This window comes from Penicillium soppii (assembly GCF_028829465.1).
Source record: "Penicillium soppii strain IBT 18220 chromosome Unknown utg000005l, whole genome shotgun sequence".
NCBI classification, from domain to species: Eukaryota; Fungi; Ascomycota; class Eurotiomycetes; order Eurotiales; family Aspergillaceae; genus Penicillium; species Penicillium soppii.
In genome coordinates this window covers 4,622,787-4,650,412 of record NW_026643235.1, presented here as the reverse complement: position 1 = coordinate 4,650,412, position 27,626 = coordinate 4,622,787, and the positions used below count along the sequence as shown (strand labels likewise).

Below are 27,626 nucleotides of genomic sequence, written 5' to 3'. Positions count from 1 at the left end.
ATCTAAAGCAACATACTTTTTATCTACCTATGACACCTATTATTATCGGGATCACCGCGTATAAGCACAATACATTTTCTGCAGGTAGAAGGGCCCCTAAGCTCTATAATAAGACTTATGCTGACCTGAACTCTTCTGTTATAGTCCACGCGGGCAATTACTGCCTCTTTCTGATCTAAAAGGTGGTACCACCATTTCATAATATCAGACACCGAGCTAACATATAGTGCGAATCAAATAGTCGCCTATCATATGCTTCGATCAGAGCTACACACATCTATATAGACACGTGACAAAGGAGGAACCAAGCGTGTGGCGATATCGCTCAAAAATGCGCGAAAAGGAATATAGTACATGTGAAGAGGATGAAATCATACCTCGAGACTAAGAGCTTAGTTTCGACTGCGAAGTTTGTTAAAAGAAGGCCTAGCAAAAACCACTTCCGAATGAACAAACAGATAGCAGTGATAGACGGGTCAGCTAAAGCATGAAAAGATATATGATATAATCGAACAAGCATTAAGTGTATTTAGTTTAGGACTACGAAACTTACCACTGTGTAGGATAGAAGCCAAGTACCTGACTCAAAGTCTAGGAGAAGATGTCTTAGAATGGCAGCAGATAAATGCGACTTTCAAACCTGGCTAGCTCTTAGCTGCATCGAAATTTGGCTTTAATTAGACCGAAAGTAGCAGACCAGCTGGTAGGATATGCGTAAGGCTCTAATGTACCCATACCTAACGATATTATTAGTATTTATAGGCACTATCCTTCCTCCCGTCTGCATAAAGCGAAAAACCATTTCGGAGCCTACTTCCTCTGAAATCTTTCGTGACTAAGATCCCATTCGAATATACCACGGTCGTTGAATTATTACCGCTGCCAAACATCCCAATGTGTGCGATAAGGAGGTCTGCTTTAGCCTCTAAAGAACCCCTAGGCCGTGAGGTTACTCTTGTACGCTTATATTCTATGACTGCCGAATCTATGTTATTTGCGCTGAAATTATGATATAGCCCCCTCACTTCGCGACGATTTATCTCGATAATGATGGCAAGCTTAGGACGTACGTATCTCTGTCTGTTAACCCCGACGATATGTTTACTTCGGAAGTTCGCCAGAATTTTCTCGGCGGTATAGGCGAAAACAACGAAAATCACTAGGCCGAGAACCGTGATAGAATCCTCTTTAGAACAGTCCAATTCAGAATTGGAGATAGCCGAAAGGTTATTGACTACTATAAGGGCGCCCTCGAAAAATTTCAGCAGCCCAACTGCCGCGTTATCGTGAGGGCATTTATCAAATTCATCGAGCCGCACAAACAACGCGAACACCAATATAATGGAGGCACTACCCGTGACCCCGAAAAGACTAAGCCCGAATGGTGGCCCCGTACTATACCTTATAGGGAACCTTACTACCTAAAGGAGCGAGGTAATTATTTTTGTATGTTAATTTAACCTTATTCTGGCTAACACCTTACCTAATTAGACCGTATCAAATTGCTACTTTACATTATGTGCGAGCTCGGTGAGCATGGGATTACTGCCGATAAGCTGACGGAAGTTGCTCAATCTACCAGCAAGAAGTTGAAACCTAAAGATAGCGCCGAGATAATCTATGAGATTCTTCGAGTTCGAAAGTTAGAGGAACAATATGAGCGCGGTGAAGTTGGTAAGATCCGAGTACTCCTAGAGTGTGCTTTTCGATCGCTAACAATTATCAGATAAAAAAACGCCCGTCCGCGTCATATACTGAGCTAGCCTACTCTCTCTTAGGTAGCCTATAATTGACCAACTCTCTAAGCCTCGAAGCTGGCAGTCGACAAAAGAATTTCTCCTATCCTGCACTCAGCACTCCTATAACACAGTCCGTTCAGCAGCCTGTCCTAGCATCGGATCCAGGTCACTACGAGTACGAAAGAAATGAAGAACGTTCACAGGACACTCCGTACTTTCATCACCATCAGGTTACAGATCTATATTACTGCGGCTACATAGAAGTTACTTAGGATGTTTCGAATCCAGCGGACTACACTTCATCAAAAACAAGTCTCCCCTTCTATTAAAGCTCATAGAGAGATGCTTTATAGTGGTACTAAACTGAGCACGGCTATTATGCTAGATTCTAGTTTGGTATACGGAAGATGCCGAGCGTTGTATCTATAGATATAAGGGACCATACATACTTTATTAATGGATGGATGCTACCGAAAACTTACGTTTCGACTTGTTTTTTATTGCCTAGATCTAGACTTCAATCTTGTGATATAGAAACGCTAATGGCATGAGATCATTATAATAGATTTGATTTGATAGCGGAAAATGTGTGGAACTACTATATACAGTCCGGAAATGGCCTCTCGCGGATTGGTAAGGTCAAACAGAATCAGCTTTTGGGTCCGTTATAAAAGGCTTATACCCTCTTCCGATACATACCTTAATTCGCTTTCTCTTCAGCATGGATATAGGGCTAATCTTTATCATCCTTATTGCGAGCTGGTGTTGTCTTATTTTCTGTGCAATTTGCTGCTGCCCATTATTCTATAATCACACTCAGGTATACACATCCGCGTGCTTTATTCTTATATTTAAACTCAGTTAACTCCTTATTTAGAGAGATCAATCCCCACATCTCGCTTAAAAACACCAAGCACAAAGAGGAGCCAGGTTTCCCTATAGCATAATCTACGATATCCATTCGACAGTCACTTAATTATGTGGCCCATTCTACTAGGTAGGTTTTGTATCTTTAGTAGAGACTTTCAATTAAGTTAAGCTGAAATTCATAGTCGTGGTGCCTACGATACGACAGGCGTTAAGAAGCCGACCGCGCCGCCACCAAGCTTAGTCGAGGCTCTACTAGGGGCAGTATAAGCTTATCTGCTTGGAATGAGAGATATTGCTTATGTGTATGTATTAGTTTTATATACGGGGTCCGGTGGACTTATCACTCCTAGTCTTAGAAGTATGCACGTGCTATCATAGAGTGACGCTATAAAACCTTCTATATAGTCCTAGTCAACTCCTGCTTACACTCCCTCGTTTACCTTTAATTTAGCGCGCTTTATCATTCTAGGGAGCCAGAGCGAGGGTAGATATCTTTACACCCCCTGATCATATGAGATATTTCTACCCTTATAATGCCTAAATCTAATATTGACAGTCATTTTTACCTTCTTGTCCGCAATGATGCGGGCAATGGAGAGATCCCTTAGCCTATCGAAGAAACCAAAAGTCCCGTCTGTTAGGACGCTTCCTAGGGAGTTGCTTAACCATGTTTCTCGCCACATCTTAGTGATTTCCCACGGCAACTTCCTATCAGCTTTTAGCCAAGAACCCTGGGAATCTGATAGGAGCCGGATTTTGCTTTGGACTTCAATTTTTAAAAGCGATAAATGGGTCCAAAACATGGTTAAAGAGCATAATGCACAGCTAGTGCTTGTTGGGTCTCATCTTCACGAGCTTCCTAGCGAGACCTATATCATTCTTTATCTCTGCAACCCCCGCAAAAACAACTCCGACATACAAATACCAGCGGAATCCTAGAAGTTATTCAGAGAATGTCTTTGCAACCATTCCGTTCTACCGGAAGGCGATATCGTCCTTACCTCTAGAATCATACTGAATGTACAATCCGTACTCTTGTCGTGTAAATCCTCTTCTGTTTCACTCCCAAGGCATAGACAACATAAAATTACTAGGCTTCCTGAAGGGATGCCGGTACTTCAATATTTAATTTACGAAACATCTTATATCCAAACTCTCAGCGCTATTGACATTGATATTTCGTATGTTTCGATTGAGGAGCAAACATTTTGCTGGACCTTTACACTCTCTGAGAAGGACAAAGGTCTATCTGTTGATTGCTGGAATCTACAAAATCCCGGTTTGTCTACCATATAGCAGATACTAGCCGTAGTGGCATACAATGACAAACTAGAGCCATTGGACGGCCATTATATCGAAGAGACTCCAAGCTTTATATCTCAAATTCGGGCTTGAGCAGTATATCCACGCCTATTCTGCAAATGGATAGCATTTTATATATCCCGAATCATTTGCTCCACAGACAGGGCATTCTTTTGGATTATCTCTCTCCATGCATGACTCACAAGTCATGTGGCCGTATAGCATAGTCCGCCAATGATCCGGCGCCTGGAAGCAGATTTTGCAGTATAGGACTGGTCGTCGGGAAAGCTGCTTTTGATGCTGTTGTTCCTGTGTGAAAAGCTTTTCTTGAAGCTCCTGGACTTTCTGTTCCAGCCTTTCGACGTGTTGTTCGACTGCCATACGCAGCTTTTGAAAAAGAAAGTCCTGGTCTATCATTAGCTCACGAAAATGGAGCGTCTTAAGGAGGCGATACTAGAGTGTCAGGTGGTTCCCTTTTGCTACCACTTGCTGTATCGCTTCGTTGAATGATCGGGTGCTCAGCAGATATATGTGGGGTGGTCCCTTGGAATTGTAGGTCAGACCGCCAGTTTGAGGGTAGTTCGTCATCTTCAATAACGATTGTACTCGAAGGGCTCGCCATTCTGGCTTGAAACCAACTTGTATGTACTTGGTTGCTAGGCTGACTAGGTGGAGGAAAGCAGAAGTGTGACTGAGCCAGATTTGGGGCACAAGGGCTAATAAATACCCCAGCCAACAATCTGAGTGGGCTACTGCGAGACAATTGGACACTAGCTTGTGTGATTCATCGTACATATGTATGCAACTACGAAGCAGACTAGAAGTATTAACCCTTGCCGTTAAAATTGATAAGCGTTCTAAATTAGTTCCCAAGGGTTACGTGCGTTCTATTTCCCCAGAGTTTTGCCAATGTAGATCACAATATCCTTTCTTTCCTCTTAGATCAAATCAAATTTGCGTTCGCTTCCTTTGTTTGTGCGTAAGTCCTCAGTGCTGATAAAGTGGCAGCGAGTCTAAGAGCCAGTTCCTAAAGCAGTTTCCTGAGATTCTTTTTTAAAAACTCTATCCTCACCCAACGCTCTGTCTCCAAATACTTATTCAAACATATATATCATACGTCCTAACGGATGAGCTTCATATCCATATTTTGTCACTAACGATAACCGCTATCTTTGCAAACAGTTCTGGACCGAAGTCTAATATGATTAGGCTACTACTCGCATGTTTTGGGATTTCGAAGGTATGCCAAAAAATTTATTTGGTATACAAAAGTTAACAGCTCAGCACGAGACTACTGAATATCCCACTGAACCATCTATCTCCTCCTATAGTAAGAGAACCGGACCTAAACCGAACACGGCCTACCCGCACATAACGTCAGACCATGCCATCTGTAAGGAGCCAAAAATGCCGAAGGGAAAGGTGATGAAGGTTCTGTCTATCCACTATAAAGAAAACTGTTTGGGTCATGCAGATCTGCTGGTTGAGGCTCAATCTAGAAAGGAGGTAACAACTGGATGGTTTAATTATAAGGACATTCAAAGGCATGATGGTACAAGGGAAGCGGTGGAAAAATTCAGGCCACAATGGAGATAGGTGTATATTCTACATCCACATAACAGTCTACTTACTCCCAAACGCTATAATAAGAATAAGACGATCCTCTGAACAGCGTGATGAAGTGATAGAATGCAATGGATTTTGATAGAGATTATCCATGTACAATAATGGTTTTGGCTGAAGCATATAACAACCGCTATATCTAGCGTTCAACCAGTAAAATCATAAGACACCCTACTCACTCGAAGTGGACTGAGAATCATATAGTTATTCCTGGCTCTCATTCAAGGATCGTAATGGCCATCTCACTGTAAAGTCACTATACCGTACTATAGGTCGTCATTCACAGCAGCCGACGTACTACGGAATAAAAGGCTCGACACTTCTTTGTTTGCAATTGGCTGAAGTATACATCAATCGCTATATCTAGCGTTGATAAAGTAAACTAAGATATGTAAAAGCGCGTTATGAACTATATAGTAATTCTTGTCTCTTATTCGAAATGCGTAACAGCTCCTGTTCACGGCAGCCGATGTATTACGGGATAAAAGGCTCGACACTTCCCTATATCTTAACCTATGCAAGAATCTCTCTACGATGACTACCCAACTACATACTGAAGTTATCCCATTGAGTGCAACCGACAAAATAACTATTTACTTCAAGAGTTGGCTCAGAAAGCTGGACCTTGATGAGCTTCGTTGGCTTTTTATAATATTGGGCACGCCCAAAAGCTCTTTGCGCAAAAAAAAAAAAAAGGTTAGAATATCTAAAGCAAGATTGTATCATCTATTAAGTTTAAATGCAGAAAATATCGACACCATCCTTGTGGCCTTACGCAAATTTCCGATGATTGTCTTATCAAATTCGATACAAGTCTCGCCTATGATCAAAATTCGAGAGATCATGGACCACATTATACCAGTAAGAACGTATAAAGAAGCCTACGAAAACGGTGAAATGGGTTAGTGTGTTTTTTCTTTTTTCTTTAATCAAAGCTAAAGTGTATATACAGTCAACAAAGAGAATATGGGTATCAAGATTTAGAGAGACAGTGACCGCGATGTATTTGAACTATACAATTTGCTCGATTCTAGACCCTTAGAGTGGGGAAACCCGAGTATTCAAATTCGGCGATCTAGCAGTGATCATGTTGGACTTCGAAGGGTTAAGGCAGTGTTAGACCTTACTTCGTTAGTTTCCTCCCGGGCTTCTATTTAGCCATTGCACTGTGATCGATTCAGAATCCTTTCTATCTAGGGGCAATGATGAATATGAGACTTCCCGCGCATTCCGGTATTGAATGGAAAATTATATCACGATAGAATGGATGTTGTAGGGTGTGTATTCTAAGCTATCCCATTATAGGCCAGATGCTGAGATTCGTTAAAAACATGCGCTCACACCCCCTCTCAGAAGCTTTTCACCCTATGGTTGATACCACTGGATCTTGCTCACAATTTTCTCTCGCTCTTTTCCCAGTCCATCCCGATCTTTTTCACCGGCAGAATTGGGTTCAACGATCATAAGATGGCTGATAGTAATCCATATTGAAGTCTACGTGCTTAAGGAGAAGAATGAAAAATGCGATTATTGAGGAAATAGCTTGAATCTAGCAGTCTGTAAGCTAAAATGAATGAACTATAAATAAAAATAAAAGCAATGAAAACTTAAGGCTAGCTTATTGAAGGGAACGAGTTTGAGATTTAGAACCCCTTGATGTAACAAAGAAAAGCAAAATCACCGAAAAAAACAAATTGCTAGGCTGTTTGAGACCGGCTCACAACAGTACTAAAGGGTAGATGTTAATCATACTGCGCGGCCCCGATCGCCTCTGCCTCGAGCTCTCCGCTCCCCTTCGCGTAACCTCAGTTGCTCATTCTCCCGTTCGAGCTGTTCTATTCTAGCCGCGGAGCCGTTTCCTTTTTTATAGGCTGGTTTCCGTTTTGGCTCGCTGCGATATCTTCTATAGCGGCTGTGTGTTGGCCGAGTAGAGGCATCGCTCTTATCACTATAATCGCTCTTAATAGGATTTCTCTTCTTCGGTCTACGTGGGTTTGAGTGACGAGCAGTCTTGCCACGATGCTTTCTACTACGACCACTGTCTTGCTCAATTAAGCCGTCGCTTTCGCTGTTGCTATCTTTATCATCATAATCATCATCTTCGATATCTTTCCACCTATGCTTTTTGCGATAGTTAGTCTCAAGCTCTTCGGCTTTTTGATAAATCACTCTATCGCCGTCTAAGGCTGAGCCGGCTGTGATACGGCGGATGAAAGATCGTCCTTCTAGAGTAAAAACACCGTCTTTCTATTTGACGAGAATCCGAGTTTGTGGATAAAGTATGCCTTTCGCGGGCTGGAGCAAGTTAAGAGGATCAAGCCCCTGCTCATCATCCTGTTCGATCTTCCAACCGATGCTAATAATGTCCTCCACGTCTTTTCGTTTGTATTTCTAGAACTCTTCAGGATGCCTATCCCTAGTCCCGATCTCTTTAGCAGTGCCGCGAGTCTTAGTCGTTAAAACACGTTCTACTTGACTTAGGTTGTAGCTCTCGTGTGACCCAGCCCGAATTCGATAGATCGGCGTAGAGCGGCTTCCGTACCGCACGAAGGTCTGGGATCCGGTACCTTTGGGCTACTAGAACAACACTTTAGCCGAGCTCAATTAGCGTTGCTGTTTCATGGTTCTCGCTTCTAAGGTATCAAGACCTATGAGCTCATCGTGATCGACATCACTGTCTTGTTCAGCACCGGACTCTTTATTGGCTAAGAGCTCATCCCTGTCAGAAGTGGAGCTGTCGTCTTGCTCAATTCTGGGATTTGGTGTCCTAATTATTTGCTCGGCCTATATCGGACTGATATTCTAGTGCTTAGGAAGATAATGTCGTTTATTAAAGAGGGTCAGAAGATCACGAGTCTTATTGAAAGCCGACCAAAACTCCTCCGGGGAGCCGTTTGCTTCTGCCGTTCTTGCTGCTTGCCGCCAGGGCCTGTATAGGGCATTATAGCCTTTCTCGGGAATGGTACCCGTATCCTTATCGACATTATGCTTTTTATTGGCTATTCGAATTTCTTGGTTAAGAACCTTAAAGAAATGACGACATTCTTCGTACTTCGGCTCGTCGCTTATAAAGAACTCCTCGACCATTGTTACTGAATGTTTCGATATCTCTCTTCGAATAATATCCTTAACCCAGCGTCTAAGTGGTTCTGGTTCTTGTTTAATCGGAGCATCTTATTCAGAAGCATCGCCGAATTCGCTATCCGTTCCGTCGTTTGATTTATGGTCACTCGCATTTAGGGCAAAGTCGCCTTAACGAGTTGGACTTCTAGCAAATATCACATTTCGTTCGGGCGTTTTGCCTTTTCTATCTCGACGAGCCTTTTGCCTCAATTCTTGCGTTCTCGAGGAATCAGCTTGTTAGGATTCGGAGTCGGAGCCCCCTTCCGTGGGTGCGGGTGTTTGCATATCACGGGCATTTCTCTAGGCCCTCTTTTTCGACTTTCGAGCCATAGCCAAACACGAATTCTATTAAAGTTTATTAAAGTCTTTAGTGTTATGTTTTCAAAGGAAGAAGAATCATTTGATACAATTTTAGATGCGCGGCAGTGGGTATAAGAGCTCGTGCACTTGAGTCAAGGTTGCGGATTCCAAATACAGTGCTGCAGGCCTAAAACAATGCTGCAGGCCCAAAACAGTGCTGCAGGCCCAAAACAGTGCTGCAGGCCCAAAACAGTGCTGCAGGCCCAAAACAGTGCTGCAGGCCCAAAAAAATGCTACAGGCCAAAAGAGCAAGCAAATGTGATATAGCTCTATCCTGGTCCATTCTAGCCCGGCTTTTGGCGTACGGGCTGGATTATCCTAGGAAGCTTGTGAGAACGTGGAACGCGGTACTTTTTGTGAAAACTCCTATATAAACCAATTATAGTAGAACAAGAGCTTTTTAAGTGCGAATCTTTCTACAGTAACATATCTGAGTACTCTCATTTAAGTTCCTCGTTCTCAACTCTAGGCAAATCCATTATAATACTGTATCATCCCTGAAGATGGTAACGCTTAGATTTAAGATAGAACTATAAAAGTGTAAGACAAAAGAAGTACGAAGGCCTAAGAAGCTTAAGGAGCACCGCTCGCCACCTATCGTTAGATGTAGTGTCTTATAAGAATGCTATCATTTGTCCCAATACATTTAAGCATTGGAAACATTTCATCTGATACCACTCGGCAACGGCTATCTAGTTCGAAATGTCCTGTTAGTGAATATGAATGGTCATTTGTGCTTCCCGGATGATTGATTTTTGGTCTTTAATCTCAGCTTCCGCTTATGTCGTAACCTCCTTATAGTGAAATGCTTTATCTTGGACTATCTTCAGTTTCTCTGCGAGACTCTCGTTTTCGGCTTACATTTGAGCAACAATATCAGAATCCGCTTGTTTGTCTTTGCACTATAAAGTCAATAAGCTTAATGATTTATCCTCGAGGGCCACTCGATTTACCTTTGTAGGGACTACAAAAAACTTCTAGCCCACTTCGCGGTAAAGCAGCATGTAGGCGCCTATCGAGTGTTTACTCATATGCTTCTAAAAAAGATGCTCGAGGGATGGATCTTCTATCTGCTATACATAGAGACATTCGTCCTCTGTCTTTAATCGCACCTTAGAAGGATCTACTTTAATTCCAACTCTCTCGACTGGTTAGAAATATTAATACATATCATTTCAAGAAGGATCTGGACCTTACATATATGCTGAGAGAGTCGCGCTCGGCAAGTTGATCGCCAAGAAGCCCGCTTCTTATTACCTGACAGCTAGATTTGTTCGTCCATCTTACTTAGAAATCAAACGTTAATAATATAGATGCTCGACTGCTTTATGTATTACTACTCTGCGTGCGACCCGTTTCAGGTGCCGCAGTCTTATGTCATTCAGAAATCTGCTTTTTGTAGTTCGTCCTAGACTGGAAAGGATGGTCAAATCTAGACAATCATATATCATCTCTTATAAGTAAAAGGCATTCTCGTAGGTCAATATTCCTAGAGCAGAAAGACGATTTAAACAACAATTGGAGGTCTGAGTGACCATCTGGATTCCATGTTTCATAATAAACCTGATTCTTTTCTTTGAAAAATATATGTAGTACTCTCCCATCTCGGGGTTGCAAGAAAGATTTTATACCCAGGCCTACAGACCAACATTGCTCTAGTTCGAGACGCCTCAAAGAAGGTAAAGGGACAGAGGAGAGAAATTCTAGAAACCTAGGGCTATCTATAAGCTTTAAGCTCTCAAGTTTTGCCAAAGCAGCCTTTGTAACTTCTAGGATATTACTGTCCTTGGTGGTAAGCTTGGAATATATTCCATCAATTTCGAAACGTTTTAAGGCTAGTCCGGTATCCTAAGCCGTAACCACCCCCCTAAGTATCGCCTTAAGGTGAACAAGAAGTGAGTTCTCACTAGAACTAAGAAATATGCGATTAGCGAACCAAAGAAGCTGATCCTCTTTGGCTCTATGAAAAGAGAGCTTAACAGTACTCAGGTTAAAGAGATGCCGAAGTGAGCCCGTAAATATATGGATATCCATCCGCTCTTTCAAAAGCATATTCTGAGCTATAGCAAGTCTTTTGAAATAGGCAAATATCGCGTTGTAGGAAAACTGCTTTCCTCGAAGTGCCCAATAGAAATCTTTTTGATCTCTAGCATACTCCTGGGGAGTGTAGATGCAGGTAGAAAAATAGTCCTAATGCTAGATCACTAGAAGAATAAGTATAGAGCCGAATAAAGAGCTGGGTAATCACATACATAGGTCGACCAACTCTGATACATCATAATAAAGGACTCTCACATACTACGCTAAAGAGGAAATTGCTAGCCTCTCGAAGCTCTTTATGCCTTATTCTAAGAACTCGACTTTGAAGGTACGGAAAATGTCCGGGGTGCTGACCGATCTGTAAATTTTATTGACGAGGGAAAACGATTTTAAGGAGTCATAATCGAGGTCGACAACAATCAATCTTAATAACTCGAAGGGTAGATCTGCCAAAATTCCCATTTTGCTTCAAATCTAGGAGAGTCTTGGTTGAACTGATCTAAGAGTGCAAAGAAGGTTTTTCCTCCTTAGAGTGAGATAAGCATTCGATTATATACTTCCAATTCCCCTCGTTATGCGTTCTGTATAGCTGTGATTTTGTGGTAATAACTGCTATTCTAATCACAGCAAATGTTGCGACACTGTTCCGGATACCTCGAACCAACTATTTTCGACATAGTGCCGAGCAAAAAGTGCCTATGTACCGTAGCCTCGCTTATAGGAATAACTCATATAGTTCATGATCACAGAGCTAGGTCTTAACCCTTTAAGGCATTTTCCACTCAAGTCTGACGATCAATGAAAATGAAGGGTTCTATTTCCTGCTCGTGGTCATATCTCATGCCTGAAATTAAACTTGCAAATTAAATAACCCTGTATTTATGTGCCACCATGTTTTCTTTTACAGTTGTCCAGACGAATGATAGCCATTTGGTCTTTGGATCTCTTTGTTCAAGTATCAAAGGTCATAAATTGAAAAGCAGGAAGCTCGAACATCTAATCAAATGCGCATAAATTTGGAGTTAATAGGCCTTCGGTCGAACTAGAAAGAAGGGAACCCTAGTATACTCCAGCTAACACAGCCCAGCACCAAAGCCAACACGATTGACCCTGTCACCATTAAGGCTGTGGCGCTATCCAGTGCCCAAGGATATTTAGCTGGAGTAGCTGCATTTGTGGCCTTTAGAATACTAGTAGTTACTATGACTTCTACCGGCGGCCACACTGGCTTTGCCGTAATACTGCCGTCAATTGTAATTAGGACAAAAGATTCAGGTAGAATCTCTGTTACCCGGTTGTAGATTGGATCTTTGTTCTAATTAATATCCTTCGGCGTTAAGGTAGAAATCGCTAAAAGAGACTCCTTTCCATAGAAGCAGTCGAGGCATTCCGATAGATACGCATCGAGCGCTGCAGTGCTAATGTATATTTCATTAGCCCTATAGAATCCGTAATACAGCCATAGTATTTACTTTCTTTGAATGTTGGCTAGTATCGATTCAGCAGGGATGAAAACGATAGTGAGTATCACTATATCCATAGAGACACTGCCGTCTAGAGCCTGATTGGCTTCCGAAAAGGTGGCACAAAATATCGCCATCTCTTTATCCTTATATGATTTTGTTAGAATTATCAGTTACATTCTGTTACATGTTCATGATTTCATATATACCTATGCCCAGATGCTGTCTGTGTGTCTGTAGTCTTGAAACTTTAGTGAAAATAAACCGGCACACTGTCTTCTAGCTATCGTAGTATCATGGAGATCATACAAGGGGCAATGGAATATGAAGATATTGAATATTGTATTGCGGACGGAGGAGAGAAGGAGAGAGAGAGAGAGAGAGAGCAAGAGATATCTATCTATCTACTCCATGGGAGACTATCCCAATGTGGGATGTCACCTGACATCCCCAACATCCCCCTCATAGGCTCTCATGCCTCCGCATCCTCCACAGTTGACCAGGCAAAACAAGTGATCTTCTTTTCAATTCAATAACAAATGCACTCTGAAATCCTGTGGGTTTTCAACCAATAGGAGGGCTCCATTCAGAATGGAAATCCTATCATGTTGTCCACTTCATTTCTTCCCTTTCGCTCCACCCTGTTCTCACATCCCTAGCTGTGTGATGAATCCGGGGAACGCTTCTTCTCCGAGTGGCTTCGTGAAACCATCCGCCACGTTGGCCTTGCTCTCAACCCTTTCGAGGTCAATGTAGCCCTTGGCAGCAGCATCTTTCACAAAGAAATATCGCATGTTAAGCCATCTTGTCGAGTTGCGACCAGTCTTCTTGTTCAAGAGTAGCTGAGTGTTGATGTTATCTGTGTAGATCACCAACGGATCGCTTGCTCTGGGAAAACCAAAGGCTATGGCAAGTTTGCGAAGCCACATGCCGTCCCGTGCAGGCTGACCAAGTGCGCACCATTCGGCGGCCGTGGTTGACGGGGCCATAATAGTCTGTTTCCTGGTTGACCATTGGATTGGACTACCTCCAAAGAACCAGACTGCGCCCTCAGTTGACTTGTAGTTCAGATTGTCTCCGTGTGAAGCGTCGGCATAGGCATAGAACTGTAACTCCTTCTTCTTTCCGAGTGTGATCGCACGATCTGGATGCTCTCGGAGGTAACGAAGGACCTGCACCATGGCTTCTTGGTCGTGAATAGTGGTATTCGCAGATTTGTGTTGTAGCTTTGTAACATAGAACCTGATGTCGGGGCGCGTACGCATTGCCAACCAGTTCAGACTTCCCACAACTGACAAGTAGTCGTTGTTGTCTTCGAGGGTCGAGGTTGCATCCTCGTGGCCTTCGGACCAGTTCCATGTCGCCGGTAATGGGATACTCCTTCCTTTACAGTGCAACATGTCTGCTTTGTGCAGGATCTTTTGGACATAGGCTTTCTGGGACATCCGAATAGTCCCGGCGTCGTAGTCTCGCTCCAGCAAGCAGCCAAGGTACTGTTTCGGTTCACCGAGGTCTTTTAGGGGGTAATGCTTGCTTAGTTGAGCGATCACGGCGTCAATCTCTTTATCAGAAGGAGCAGCAACAATGAAATCATCAACATGAAGCATTAGAATGGTCATCTTTGCTCCGACACCTTTCTTGTAAACACAGGGGTCATCTTCCATTGGTTGGAACCCCATACCACAAAGGGTCTTGTCTAGCTCTTCGTTCCATAAGAATGCAGAGTCCCTAAGACCATACAAAGCTTGGTCTAGGGAGCACACCCAGGACTTGATCCCTCCTTCGTCGTCATGATATTCGAAACCAGAGGGCTGCTGCATATACACAACCTCTCTGTGAGCACGGGAAGCATTCAAATATGCTGCAGTGAAGTCAACCTGCCTCCATTTCAGATTGTAGATAGCAATAAGGCTTAGCACGATCTTGATCAGTGCTTCGGAGACCACAGGGGCATAGCAATCTTCCCGGTCATCTTTCTTTTGCTGGAAATTTCCACACACAACCCAGCGTGCTTTGAAGGTATTAACAAATCCGTAGGTGTTTGTTTTCACAGTGTACACCCACTTGCCAGGTAGAACGCTCGCACGTTTTGGTTTGAGTACCAGAGTGTATGTCTTTTGTGCATTCAGATCCTCGATTTGTTGAGCCATAGCAGCGTGCCAGAATTCCCAGTGAGGGGATTTCTGTGCTTATTTGTATGTGGTGGGAATAATGACATCCTTTCCATGAAGGGGCTTATCATTGAACATGATGATTGGTTTGACAGGAGCAGTGACGGCGAGGGCTGCTGGTCCCTCGGAATCAGTTCTCGAGGAAGCAGGCGCGGCTTCAGCATCATTAACAGATCCCGCAGATCTCTGTCTAACACCCTCCTCCCCGTTGTTACCACCTTCCTCCGCACTTGTTTTCTCGTGACGATCGAGTCGTGGTCGCTTCTTCTGCATTCTGGCAATCGATGCACGCTCGACGGAAAGGAGGGGTCGATTCGGGTCGGAGTACCGCTCCGGAGGGCATCCCTTGGTTCGGCGATGTGATACTCGTCGTGAAGGGGGTGGGAGGGTTGGATCTGGTGTAGAACTGACTGAGATAACTTCTTTGGTAACAGAAGCAACTTGATCATGCGATGATGATGATGGTGAGACTGGCGCTAGCACTGGAGGTGGCACTAGAGATGGGTCTTTCTCAATAGACATCTGGATCACCGTCTGCTGATTCGCTCGCTGATCTGTCTGCTCGCTCACTTGCTCACTCTCTTCCCTGTAAAGGCGTAACTGATCTGGTGAAGGGAATGGAAATCGGTATTCCTGAGGAGAGCGAGGCCTATCTGGCGTGTGGTGTGAGGCAGGAGCAGTAGCAACAGCAGGGGTAGGAGTAGGTTCAATAGATGTAGATCTGTTTGAAATCCTTTCCTCAATGCGCTCAGTTTCTTGGCGTATATCCTGCCATTCATTGCTCATGGTCTCGATATCTTCCTGTAGTCGATGTAGGCGTTCATTCAGTATAGCTCTTCGTTGCTCGTCGCCACTGTCTTCTGTAGCGCGCATCCGCTGAGGTTGAATAACCTCCTCAGTAATTCTCTGCAAAGGTGTATGCGCACGTAGCAAAGTGGGTCGAGTCCGGGGACGAGAAGCAGCTGTGGACCTGTCGAATAGGTGTGTGCTCGAGGGTATGTGCAAAGACGGTGCTTGTTCAATTTGTCGAATCTCTCTTCGGGGAATGATCCCGGGAGTCGTCTTGTAACTGGAGATGCTGTCTGGCAGAATGGTCTGTGAAGGCTGTGCCGGAGTAGCTTCTCGGACCTGTGGTCGGTCTTGCTGAATTGTTGACTGTGGTTTTGCTTGCTCGCCCGAGCTAATGAATGAAGTTTGATAAATTCCTGCATTTCCAGGATTGTTGGGAGCCTTCGGAGGGCCAGGGGGAAGTGTTATAGCCCCTGTTTCACCGTCGTCATGCTCGTCACTAGGTTTGTGGAAAGTAACATCACGAGATCTCTTTATCTCCTGGTTCACGGGATCCCAGATCTGGTAAACATGACCGCCATCCCCCTCATAGCCGATGAGGTAGCCCTTCCAGGCGCGGGGTGCGGCCTTCCGAGATTGCACTCGCTTATCTTTCGGAATGTGCACATAGGCAGTGGATCCCTATGGCCGTAGATGCTTGAGAGTTGGCTTGGTATTTTGAATGTAAAGAAGCTCACGCCAGAGGGTGATTGGTGATTTACCGGTCTCGCTGTTTGCAAGACGGTTCACAATGTAGATAGCAGCTTGGTGAGCAAATGGCCAGAGCGTTTCATCGAGTCCTGAGTCAACGATCATGGTCCTTCCAATCTCATTGATATAGCCACTATACCATTCGGCTGTGCCGTTTGGTTCTGCAGTGTACGGAGGAGTGAGCTCAAAGACGAACCCACGTTTCTTTCCCCACGTAATGAATCTTTTGAATTCGGTGCCGTTGTCGAGGCGCCAAATACCGGGGTATCTACCTGTCAGCAGCTTCATTTCCTCGCAGAATTCTATCATGCGGGTAGATATCTCTTCCTTCGTCTTTGTGAAGATGCCTCTGCCTATCCTGGTAGCATCGTCAACGATTGGAACCCAGTACTTCTCTCCAGTTGGGCCTGGTGGAGACATGGTTTGTGTATCGATGTGGAACTTCCAAGCGGCATCCTGGACTCGAACCTGGGGTTCTCGGGAGACCTTCCTTCTCGATTTGGCAAGCAGGCAGGCTTCGCAGTCGATATCTAAACAACTTGGCATTTCAAGGTCTTCAACCATAATAGCATCCTTGATTGTTGCAGACATCTTAGCCTTACCGACGTGTCCGAGACGGCGGTGAATTTCCATTACGGAGAGCGCTCGGAATACAATTCCATCATTATTATTAGTGTCTTCTTCGTCACTGGACTCTGTGTCACAAAGTGAGGATTCGTAACCTTCGTCACTGCTAGAGAGGTCTTCGTTTTCTGTTGGTTGGCGTCCTCCATCGTCGTTGAATGGGCCAACAAGGTAAGGGACTCCTGGCGCAGTGTCTGTAAGACCGAATAAAGTGCCGTCTTCTTCTTCGAGGCATTCATGTCTTAGGTTGTGAAACAAATTCCAGTCTTTTCTTAGACGTTCTGTGGATAGTATCCTACTATCCATTATGGGGCTGTACCAGCCTGCAACAAGCACACTTTTGATGATGCCGTTACGGTCTTTGGCTTGGACGAGGATCATGCCTTTACCCTTTGTGATGACACGCTCGCCAGTAACAGCACGATATGCGTATGCATGTGTGGCGGGGACAGGGTCATAAGTGAAGAAATCGCCATAATAGCTAGTCATTGTTTCTCTGGAACCTGAATCCAGCAGCCATCTTTAGTCGACTTTGCCAGTAGCCATCGCTGTGATAGCCATTCCACAAGAGCCGTCTTGCTTCTTCTTCGCAAGAGTATATGCCCACACACCCCTGTGAAACTTCCAGTCTCCAACAATGTTGTCGGCAAGGTGGTAACAGTTCTTGGCATTGTGGGGACCGAGTCCACAGAAACTGCAGTTACCGTTGTCATCCACTTGCTTCTCTGCTTCGCGCTTTTCCTTCGCGTATTGGTGAATGTCTTTGCCCTTCGGGGGTGCTCCACGGAACTTCTTTCCGGAGCTATTGTTGTCAGACTGTTTCTTATGATCGTCCTCGGAGGCACGAGGGGTTTGGCTTTGTGGTTTGTCATCTTCCTGTTTAGCAGTTGTCGAGGGTCGCTTCTTCTTATTGTTGTTACGGCTTCCTCGGGCAGCAGCTGCTTCGCCGGATTCGCGAGTGTCAGATTCAACTTGCAGGTCTTTGCAGAACTCATCGAATTCGTCGCGAGTAATGGTCTGCTTCCTGCTGATTTGTTCAATGATAAAGTTCAACTTCGGTGATTCGTTGCCGAGCTGATCAATGATTTGAATAAATGCTCCAAGTGGTGGCGGAGCAATCTTGCGCTTCTCGAGGATCGCTAGATGTCTCCGGAAGGCAGTGATGTAGTCTTTAACGGTGCCGAAACTGTTTCTTTTCAAGTGAAGGAACCTCTTTCCATCGAGGATTGTTTGGTTGATTAGATTGCCGCCACGCAACGCACGAGTGATCTCCTTCATCAAAACATCGGCGTACATGTCGTGCTCTTCATCTTCTTCTTCTTCACTGTCTAACAGTTCAGCGTAACCATGTGTACCCATACCGAGTGTAGGGCGTAACAGGTCTTTCAGATTTGAGTGTAAATGGGTGAAAATCCACCCGGAGACGGTGGTAGACCAGTAAGACCACTGTTCATAACCTTTGTCTCCCTTCTTGGGTCGTGGACGTTTGTGGTCCAACAGCTTGTGAAGACGCAGAGGACGGAGAACACAGTAAACTTCGTCATGCCAGTCTTCAACATTTGTACTTGTCTCCTCCAGCACTGAGATCTTTGTCAGAGTTACAGGACCGATGGCGGGTAATCCGACATCCTATGATTGTTTCTTCCTGCGTTCTGTGAGCTCAATAGTGTTGTCAAGTGGAGGAGGTGGCGGGCGCGCGTCTTGGGTATCAGATCCCGCCATCTTGATAAAAGTAAGTGTTCTGTAAACAGATAAAACAAAGTGCTAGTGGTCCAGACTAGCAGGATCTCAGAGGAAACGAAAAGAGAGGCTCATAACCTCATGGAGATCATACAAGGGGCAATGGAATATGAAGATATTGAATATTGTATTGCGGACGGAGGAGAGAAGGAGAGAGAGAGAGAGAGAGAGCAAGAGATATCTATCTATCTACTCCATGGGAGACTATCCCAATGTGGGATGTCACCTGACATCCCCAACATAGTAGCACCGCAGAGTAAACTGCAACGACCGAAATGCATCTTTTTGGAAGTTATCTGTTTGAGTGGGAATAGACAAAATAAGAAACCATATAGGCTGACAGGAGTTGTACAATGCTATATAAAATTTGTTTCATTGCTAAGTCCTATTACGAAAATTCCAAATTAACGCCCTAGCTCTGTAAGGATAAGAAATTCTATCCAATTACTCGGCGTAGGGATAATAAAAACAGTGCTGCTAGAATTATATAATACAAACAGCTCTTCTGCGCTCATTGGTCACCGATCCTTGTTACTGCGATCCTATATTAGCCACCGCGACTGCGACACTATCTCAGAATCCTGGCAGAATTGATAATTAGCTTTGGTTGTAGATGTGAGCTCTAGCTACTTGTCGGCTATAACAGCCTTGATGGTTGGGGTAGATTTTATTATCGGTTATCGTGGCTGCCTAATAGACCGTGTCCCATTTACCAGGGAACAGACGGCCCATATAATATCCAATGTGAACGGAATTTTACGCCCCGTTTGGTGATTAAGATGTTTAGCGCAATAGGGCTCCAATAGGAAATGGGGCTCTAATAGGAAATGAGGCTCTAATAGGAAATGGGCCGAGATTCCGGGATAGTGAAATATAAAGAAGAAAATATGAGATTAGCTCTTTGATTTGTCATTCATTATACCATTAAACGGTTTAGAGGCAGGTCGTCAGTGTAATAAAAGGTTTGGAATGGGCCGGCAGCTTCCGGGCCTCCTTTAGGTAGTGATCTCTATAAACCTTATAACCGGGTCGTCGAACCCAGCCACCTGGCGGTGTCCGGGTTCCCGGGTCTAATTGCATCCCGGGTCTAATTGCATTTTTGTCCACCAACACCAACTAATTTATTGAATTTAAATAGCATCACCTTCTAAATCAACACAATAAAGATCATCTATCCATTCCCGGGCCATTTCTGCACTATCATCATCCTCAATATCACCCGGGTTTTCAATGTCGCCGTCGTCAATCGCTTTTAAAATAGCTGCTTCCCGCCAGGCTTTCTTAGATCTGTTGAACATCTGTAGTCTTTCTCGGTCGGCACGGTCGGAGATGTGTTTTTTACAGTCCTTTACTAAACGAGGGCCTAGTTCAGGCAGCCTACGCTTTGTTTTAGCAGTGTTGGACTGCTTTTTCCGTCGTAAAATGCGCACATTGTCCTCCGCGAATTGAGCACCAACCTTAGTAAGAGCGAGTCCACCGGCTAAAATCCGAGTAAGGCTATCCCGGATCTTCGGAGAAATTGTAGTATCGTTTCTTATATGCTTCGCAACCTTGTTACTCGCTTTTCGGAGTTTTTGAACGGTCGTAGGTGGTGAATTTGGTAGTGAACTTGATGGTGGGGGTGGTGTAGTTCCAGATATAATATCATGAACTATAAACCCTGGCATTTCGGGGAGATCGTTGTCCACCAATTTTAATTTTTCAAGGCCTTTGTCTGAATTAACTGGCCAAATCCCAGTTTCTCGGAACCCATGTCGAATTGTACGCTCGGTTAATGATGTTGTCCGCACTTGATGAATACCCGCGAAGAAATTGGCCTTAGATTTCGCATCACCACCCCAAAACGCAGTCTCGTTGTTATACTGGCGATAGTAATGTTTTAAAACCGAGAAAGGCGTATCATCGAGAGGCTGGCAACCATGTGTTGTATGTGGGATAAAGCAGTAAGGAATAATGCGTTTTGTCCAACAAAATTCAATGAAATCATAAGTCAGATGAGAACTATGATTATCCATTAAAAGAAGACGATATTCCCCCTTTTGAATCCGTAATGATGTGAATTCATCGAATACCTGAAGCCAAGCAAAACTAATAATTTCGTCAGTCCAGCCGTTCGGGGTTGGACAGATTGTATAGTTATCCGGTAAATCAGTGTCGATAAACCAGCTCTCCATATGGAATTGTCCCTTTACCAAAAACCACGGTGGCATAACCCAACCAGTAGCTGATACACATTCAATCCCGGTAAGCGATTCAGCTTGACCTCCGGTATTATTATGTGAATTTCCCCGGGCTGAAACGACCTTTTGAGCCTTTCCTTCGCCAATTCGAAACCCGGTTTCGTCGAAATTGTATAGATTTCTCGGTTTAATATTGTAGTTTTTGATCGTAATTTGTAGGCGATCGTACCAAGAGATAACATAACCAGCATCTGCGGCTTCGAATCTTGCTTTCTCAATTGGTTTTTGATTAAGATGTTCAAAGCGTGGTGGTAGACGAGCGATAAAGTCGTAAGCCCAGTTTTTACCGAGTGTCCGAGAGGGGTCATAGCGCCGGATGATTTGTAGCGCAGCACATTGAATTTGGGCAGCAGATGGTGGAGAATAAGCCTGATCTAAGGTATCAATCCATAGAATCAATGCCTTTTCTTGATCGGCTTCCAATGCTTTGTTGGGTGAGGTACGGTCGTTTCGAGACTTGCGACCTTTAAGCCGTCCTCTTAACATGCCGTAGCTAATGCCGAATTCCTCGGCGATGGCCTTGACATTTGGCTTATTTTTAGCATGGCAAGCTGCTAAGGCATTGGTAATGCGATCTTCCAAATCTGGAGACATAATATGAAGAATTGAGGGTGTAGTGAATTTTTAAAAATAGGTGGTTGGGAAAAAATGCAATTAGACCCGGGATGCAATTAGACCCGGGAACCCGGACACCGCGAAGGCGGTGGCCGCAGTTCGACGACCCGGTTATGGCTCAAATTTGAGTTTTGGGGAACAAGGAATGTCTACTATTACTTGATTCAAGATCTCGTACATTAGCGCTTCCTTAACGCTACGCTAATTTCCACAGATGCAGACTCGTTTGGGTTGACACGCCCGTCCATTATTTTTTCCAACCATCCTATATAGACTACTAGAACGGAAAAAATAACATTATTATGTGAACTTGGAGGAAATAAGATTGAAGAACCTCGCGTAGCACGCAAAATATCCTATCTAATATCTCAGCTCTTGGTCGAAGGTGTATTCGTGATGATTTTGATATTCGGTTCTTCTGACGAGCGAACAGAGGACCTAAATAACCCCCCATTTTCTTTGGGGAGTCGTTGAGACAACTGGTCTAAAGTAGACTGAAGATTTTGCACAGTCTGTTCCCGCGTATGGAGGATAGACTGAAGACAATTGATCGACTCTCGCTGACGGTGATTTTCTAGCAAAAGACGATCTATTGTTTCCTTATTATCGGCAGATCCGGAATTTTGCTTTTCTTAATTCAATCGATGTAACCATGATTCAATATTTGGGTATACCTTATTGAGACGAGACTTAAGCTCCCGCACTTTGTCCCTTTCCAAGTGGAGACTCTAGGATAATGCTTGACAAGTTTCCGTCGCATGGCGTAATGAAACCTCAAGCTGCGATTTTTGATGCTGTATCCCAGAAATCGACCTTTTACAATAGAGGTGTAATTTTTGATACGCCACAGAATCGCTATTGATTCTGAGTTCTAAGCGTTCTTGGTAAAGCTTAGACTGTTGTTCTTGTCGCAAAAGCTTCTCTACCAAGAGGAAGACGTCGTGGTTATATGTTGCGGTGTCGATGTAGTCTTAATTAATGAATCAGCATATATATTACGTATTATGGATTGAATGTAGGCTTTACTCGACGAATAGTAGCAGGTGACGGCGCTACCTCTAGATTTTGATATTGGGTTCCGGAAGACATTTTTTTGAATAATTAGTTTAGCCTAAGAAGACCTAAAAAGTCGCCTCTTTTATCGGTTGCTAAACTCTTTAGGAGGTGATACAATAAAGGTAACCGTGGGCTGCCAGAACCCACTAACTTAGGACTGGATTCAGTGTCGCAGGATTTGGCTGGTGTCATAAGTTGTTTTTAGTGTCGCGAGTCAATGTCGGTGTCGCGGAAAGATTCACGCCGAGTTACGGAGACATTCTTTAGCCGCGGTGCGCCACGGGCCAGAGTTGGTCCGAGATAGCTACACGTATCGATACGACAACGAACGATATGCTGCCTACAAAACGGTTAGAGTTATAGCCGCCTATCCTTATCACAGAAATCGTCGGGTAGTCCTTCTTTTTCGGTATCACCTATAGATCCTTCATCCAACACTCCCATCTCATTAGATGACATGCTCGAGTATTAATGTCTATACTCTAGAAAATACACAAGTCTCATGTTTTGTGTCGTAAGTGGCTTTATATCGTCCCGATCAGTCTCACCTCTACTTATGTTATGGGGTGATAGAGCGCATCGCGGATAAGATCTGTATACTTCTAGAAAAGGGCGCTATAAACCTCCTTTTTTCTCTACAAGTTGTTTCCATACCAAGCTAAGGTCGAAGCCTCTCGTCTTTAGTTTTGACTACATATTCTACAAATTACAATGAGTCGATATGTTGGTCAACGGCTTGAACCTATATCCGAGGAAATTACTCCTACGGACCATCAAATCTTATACCTAGGAGGTATATCATCTAACCTAGAGAGACTACAGTCCCGGTTACAGCATTCAAAGCGACAATCTCTAGATTTGAAGTCCCAGCTCGAAGAAACTGCGTATCAGATGAGCTATCTTAGAGCCGAGCTTCAGTGGCATAAAGAGACCTAACAGATACTCCTCTAATTCCAAGAAAGCGTGTTTGATATCTTCACCTCCCTAGAAGATTCTCTCGCACGGGCAACAGCGCGCCTACATGAGTCGGAGCAGCAGTATCTAAGGCTTTAGGGATCCGAATCTAGCGGCGGAGCTAGGGGTTTTTTATAGATTTTGAAATGTGTAAGGACAACCATTGGACGTGAAGGAATTCTGAGCTATGAGATCTACCGGTTGTAATCTTAGTATAGTTTGGCTTCTTTTCGTCTCTTTTAGAAAATAACAGTGCATATTGTCGAAATTGAAATGTGCTAGTGATCAAATGCTAGTTATATATCTTGCTCATGGTAGCGACTTGCCAGTTCACCAAGTTCCTGCATTACCGTCTGCTCCCTCCTTATGACCTCTAGAAGATATTCATTGATAGTTTTGAATCTGGCCTCCAAGCATTCCGTTTCTTGATGCAATCTAGCCATACTGTCCTCCAGACTTTCTATTCGGTGCACCATACTGTCCAAACGGTGCTCTATACTTTCCAAACGGTGCTCCATATCATCGAAGCGGCTATTTAGGCCTTCGATTTTAGTGCCTAGCGTTTGAGAAAGGACACTAAACTGGCCTATCATACTCATAAATTGCTTTAAGGTGAGAGATAGCTCTGTATCCGTATGCAAGGTAGTGTCAGTCTCCTCGGAGACGTGCGTGCTAATTGGGGCCGACAAAAGCAATTCGGTTTGGCTATAAGATTCTTAGCTCTAGCTAGGAATTAACGTGGAGAAAATAGATACCTAATCCCATTTGATCGATAGTCGCATCTATCACCGTACGGCCCTATCATTAGAGGGGCCCTAGTGGGTTCGGGGCACCCTTCAGACTCAAAACATTCATTTCCTATGGCCAAATTGTGCTATTGAACGAAAGCATCCAGATTATTATATGAGTTAATGTTTTCTTGTGTATAGAATGTGGTCTCGTTAGTGTCAAAACATAGAGAGGAATCAGGGGCCTCCCACAGATTGGCAGGGACATTGAGTGCCATAGACCCCTTATAAGACATGTTTGAGGCAAAATAGAAGGATGTAAATTAGTTTTAGATGCCGGATACCGACTTATATTTCTTGCTTTGTTCTTAATCGCTTGGCTAATAAAGACTAAGACATGGCATACCCCGGCGCTGTTACCCCTGTTTAACTTTTGCCTCTTGGATTTGATGGAGGCCAGAGCGGCTCTTGACAAAAGTACAGTATAGTCTGGAATCCATACTAGTTAAAGTGGGCTAGGGTGAGAAAGGGGTGAGAACGAGGTGAGAATGCTTTTCTTTGATTAATTAATATCACCCTAGTTTTGAAACACGTTTGCCAAATGAAGGACTACTGTTAGCATTCAAATAATTCGCACCGTAAGGCACAAGAGAAGCATGTTTCTAAGTTTTATTTCATCATACAGAATTCTATAGACATTAGCTAGCTTGATGTTGGCACCCGTGAAGATTCTACGTTTGCAATCCAGGACCACGGCCGGCTGTAACGTGTGGTTTCCGAGTTGCGCGATCAAGACAACCAATATCCATCATTATGTGTATTCCTCGGCGGGAAAGCCAAGAGTCACGCTCTTCAGCAGCTCTACCCTCTGAACAATATAAGAAGGCATGAATCTGAGGCGCCAATAAAATTGCGATACGATGTCGCTTCCTTAGAAAGCCGCCGGCTAGTGCTATTAGCTGATGGTGAAATTCCGCACACCGACAAGTTTTACACTGCGAAGAGATTTGAGGCCGGCGTTAGCCATCCACTTTTGTGGAACAACTATTCAGCGGCCAAAATACTACTAGTACTGTGGTCGCGATTGATATTTGTCTTTATAGATGTAGTTTGCATCTTTATTGACGACGCTACCTATATTGAAGAGGTCGTGCACTTTCTAGTTAGCTGTTTGCAGCTTCGGTCTGCGTCCTCCTTTTCTTCGCGATATTTACCAAGGGTGATATTTATTTATGGCCCATCGGTGAGAAAAGGCGAGAGGGATATGTCTGATTTAGGATTACTTAACAGTGGAATCTAAGAGAGCGGATATAACGATCTATCTAGGGTGTTCTCTAGCTCTATATCTTTATACCTATAGGACCATAAGTTCTCCGATATCACAAAATTCCAACGCATCAAAGCGTTGATCATAGAACAAGTCGATGCCGTCTCTTCTATCCGACAAGCCCGGCCGAACGCAACGCATTTGAAGGCATTATTTTAATTAGCCATCCAACACACCTTGAAGGATATTTCTTATCCTTTCGATTTTGTGAAAGCAACGAGGAGGGATCGCCTAGTCAGTTGGTGCGCAGAATCGTATTTGGCGCATTACCTTGAAATCGGCCACCGCGCTAATCTCCCCCTCTCGGGATTGGCCCTAACAATTGCGTCAGCGCTTTTTATAGATTATTATATACCTAAGATGCTTGGTCAGTCCCGTGTTAACGTTTTATAGGCTGAAGCTGATATGAGATAGCTATAAACCCCGGCATGGTATTTAGAACGTTGTACCGGTCCGTTGTTATTACGGCGTATCGTATTTCCAAGGCACTATGGCCCGAGATATGTCCCGGGAAAGAAACTGATCTTGTTGAATCTAATTTTATGCGCTTATACGAGCGATTCTCGGAGAACGTAGTCTCCTCGGCGAATTTACGTAGAGAACAACTTAAGTGCTCTAGTGGTCAGTTATCTCGTATGCGAAGTAGTCGTATCTGTCTATTTTGTCTTCTGCGTTCTGCGCAACATGTTCTGGCATGTGGACATACAGTGTGCGACCGATGTGCCTAGATTTTCGGCAGGCCTACCTTAGGATTAGAGTATCAGTTCACTATTAAGGGTTGTCTCTGTTGCCTCTACTAGAGGCCGTTAGTGGTAGATGTTCTTCCGCCGACTATAAGCCCTACAATTCTTACTATCGACGGCGGTGGGGTTAGAGGGGTAATTCCGTTGGAGTTCCTGCTTCTGGTGCAGGAACATCTGCGCCCGTACGCGATATAAGACGTGGTAGATCTCGCACTCGGGACAAGTTCCGGTCAGTTAGCCGCCTCATGATGCAATTATGGTGTTGTCTAATTAGGAAACCTAATAAAAGATATTTTAGGTGGGCTTATCGCGCTAGGGTTATTCGCAATGAAATGGAATGTCACAGATTGCTCGGAGCGATTTAATACCTTAGCACGTTATATTTTCCGTAAAAGACGCCCTTCTGTTTTGCCTCTGCTGCTTCGCCAAGTCTTCGGCTTTATATCTATATTTGGGGACATGGCTAAATGGGTCTAGTGGCTTCTATATAACAGCTACTACGATTCACGTGTCTTCGATGCCGCCCTGAAAAGTGCTTTTAGTGAGCATCGTCGAATTTTTAGCGCCGCCCGAGACGATCCTCTTAGACCACGACGCTCCGGCCCGAAGGTTGGGGTGGTAACCACGAGCATTTCCAGGGACACAAGTACTTTTGTGATAGGGAACTTTAACGTGTCCTATGAGTCCCATGAGTCCCATAAGTCAAGGGATGGAAACGGCAAGTTCAATGTTGATTGTCGCCACGTATCCTACTAATGCCACTAGACTTCCGAATAATACGGCTAGATGATACACGAAATGAACCAACTATGTGGCGAATGTAGGCTTGATCCCGACATGCACCCCGCCTTCCACGGTTAGCGCTAACTAAACTTTAGAGCAAGAGCTACTGCCGCCGCCCCGTTGTAGGTCGATCCTATACGGTCTTTTGCCCGAGTGGAGCTAACCATTAGATCGCAAGCTTTTTTACGCCAGCGGATCTACAGGGAATCGGTTCCTTTTAAGACGGTGGACTAAAGTATAACTTTATAGGGGAAATTGCGCATTAGGTCTCACACCAAATCTGGCCTATAGCTATCGGGTCTATAAGAATGCTGTCTCTAGGTACTAGAAAAGCGCAGTCGAGTAATTAGACCCCGTATTTCCGCCACATTTTTCGCGACAGTTTTATACGCCGGGGTTTTGATACGTGGATGTCTACTATGGAGTCAGATAACGATTAGAGAAAGTGGCGGGGTCGTCTTAGTGATTCGGTCAAAAATGATAGTCACCGCCTAGACGTGCCTCTAGGAAACACACCCCACACTATTAACGCTGTCGAGACCATAGAGGACTATCGCAATCTCGTTCTCCTCTAAGTCGGGAGTGC

At 44.2% G+C, this 27,626-nt stretch overlaps 6 protein-coding genes across 6 annotated transcripts; 2 read left to right on the top strand and 4 right to left on the bottom strand.

Annotated features, from left to right (window-relative positions):
* Positions 1-894: 894 nt before the first annotated feature.
* N7529_007207 (DUF2841 domain-containing protein) lies at positions 895-1,758 on the top strand (the record flags this gene model as incomplete). Its single annotated transcript, XM_057242734.1, has 5 exons — positions 895-957; positions 1,017-1,134; positions 1,198-1,434; positions 1,492-1,674; positions 1,727-1,758. 5 exons carry the CDS (start codon positions 895-897, stop codon positions 1,756-1,758), a joined length of 633 nt encoding a protein of 210 aa, XP_057098093.1.
* A 6,578-nt stretch (positions 1,759-8,336) lies between these two features.
* N7529_007206 (uncharacterized protein) lies at positions 8,337-8,621 on the bottom strand (the record flags this gene model as incomplete). The annotated part of the gene is made up of 1 exon (XM_057242733.1): positions 8,337-8,621. One exon carries the CDS (start codon positions 8,619-8,621, stop codon positions 8,337-8,339), a length of 285 nt encoding a protein of 94 aa, XP_057098092.1.
* Positions 8,622-13,167: 4,546 nt separating this feature from the next.
* On the bottom strand, positions 13,168-14,670 carry N7529_007205 (Ty1/Copia family ribonuclease HI; the record flags this gene model as incomplete). The annotated part of the gene is made up of 1 exon (XM_057242732.1): positions 13,168-14,670. The coding sequence occupies one exon, from the start codon at positions 14,668-14,670 to the stop codon at positions 13,168-13,170; it is 1,503 nt and encodes a 500-aa protein (XP_057098091.1).
* A 39-nt stretch (positions 14,671-14,709) lies between these two features.
* N7529_007204 (uncharacterized protein) lies at positions 14,710-17,343 on the bottom strand (the record flags this gene model as incomplete). Its single annotated transcript, XM_057242731.1, has 2 exons — positions 14,710-16,130; positions 16,218-17,343. The coding sequence occupies 2 exons, from the start codon at positions 17,341-17,343 to the stop codon at positions 14,710-14,712; spliced, it is 2,547 nt and encodes an 848-aa protein (XP_057098090.1).
* A 33-nt stretch (positions 17,344-17,376) lies between these two features.
* On the bottom strand, positions 17,377-18,482 carry N7529_007203 (uncharacterized protein; the record flags this gene model as incomplete). Its single annotated transcript, XM_057242730.1, has 2 exons — positions 17,377-18,418; positions 18,457-18,482. The coding sequence occupies 2 exons, from the start codon at positions 18,480-18,482 to the stop codon at positions 17,377-17,379; spliced, it is 1,068 nt and encodes a 355-aa protein (XP_057098089.1).
* A 6,400-nt stretch (positions 18,483-24,882) lies between these two features.
* On the top strand, positions 24,883-26,452 carry N7529_007202 (uncharacterized protein; the record flags this gene model as incomplete). Its single annotated transcript, XM_057242729.1, is given in 5 exon segments — positions 24,883-24,954; positions 24,969-25,476; positions 25,750-25,881; positions 25,929-26,221; positions 26,315-26,452. Coding segments are annotated over 5 exon segments (1,143 nt in total), but the record flags the coding sequence as incomplete, so codon positions are not given.
* Between the last annotated feature and the right edge of the window lie 1,174 nt (positions 26,453-27,626).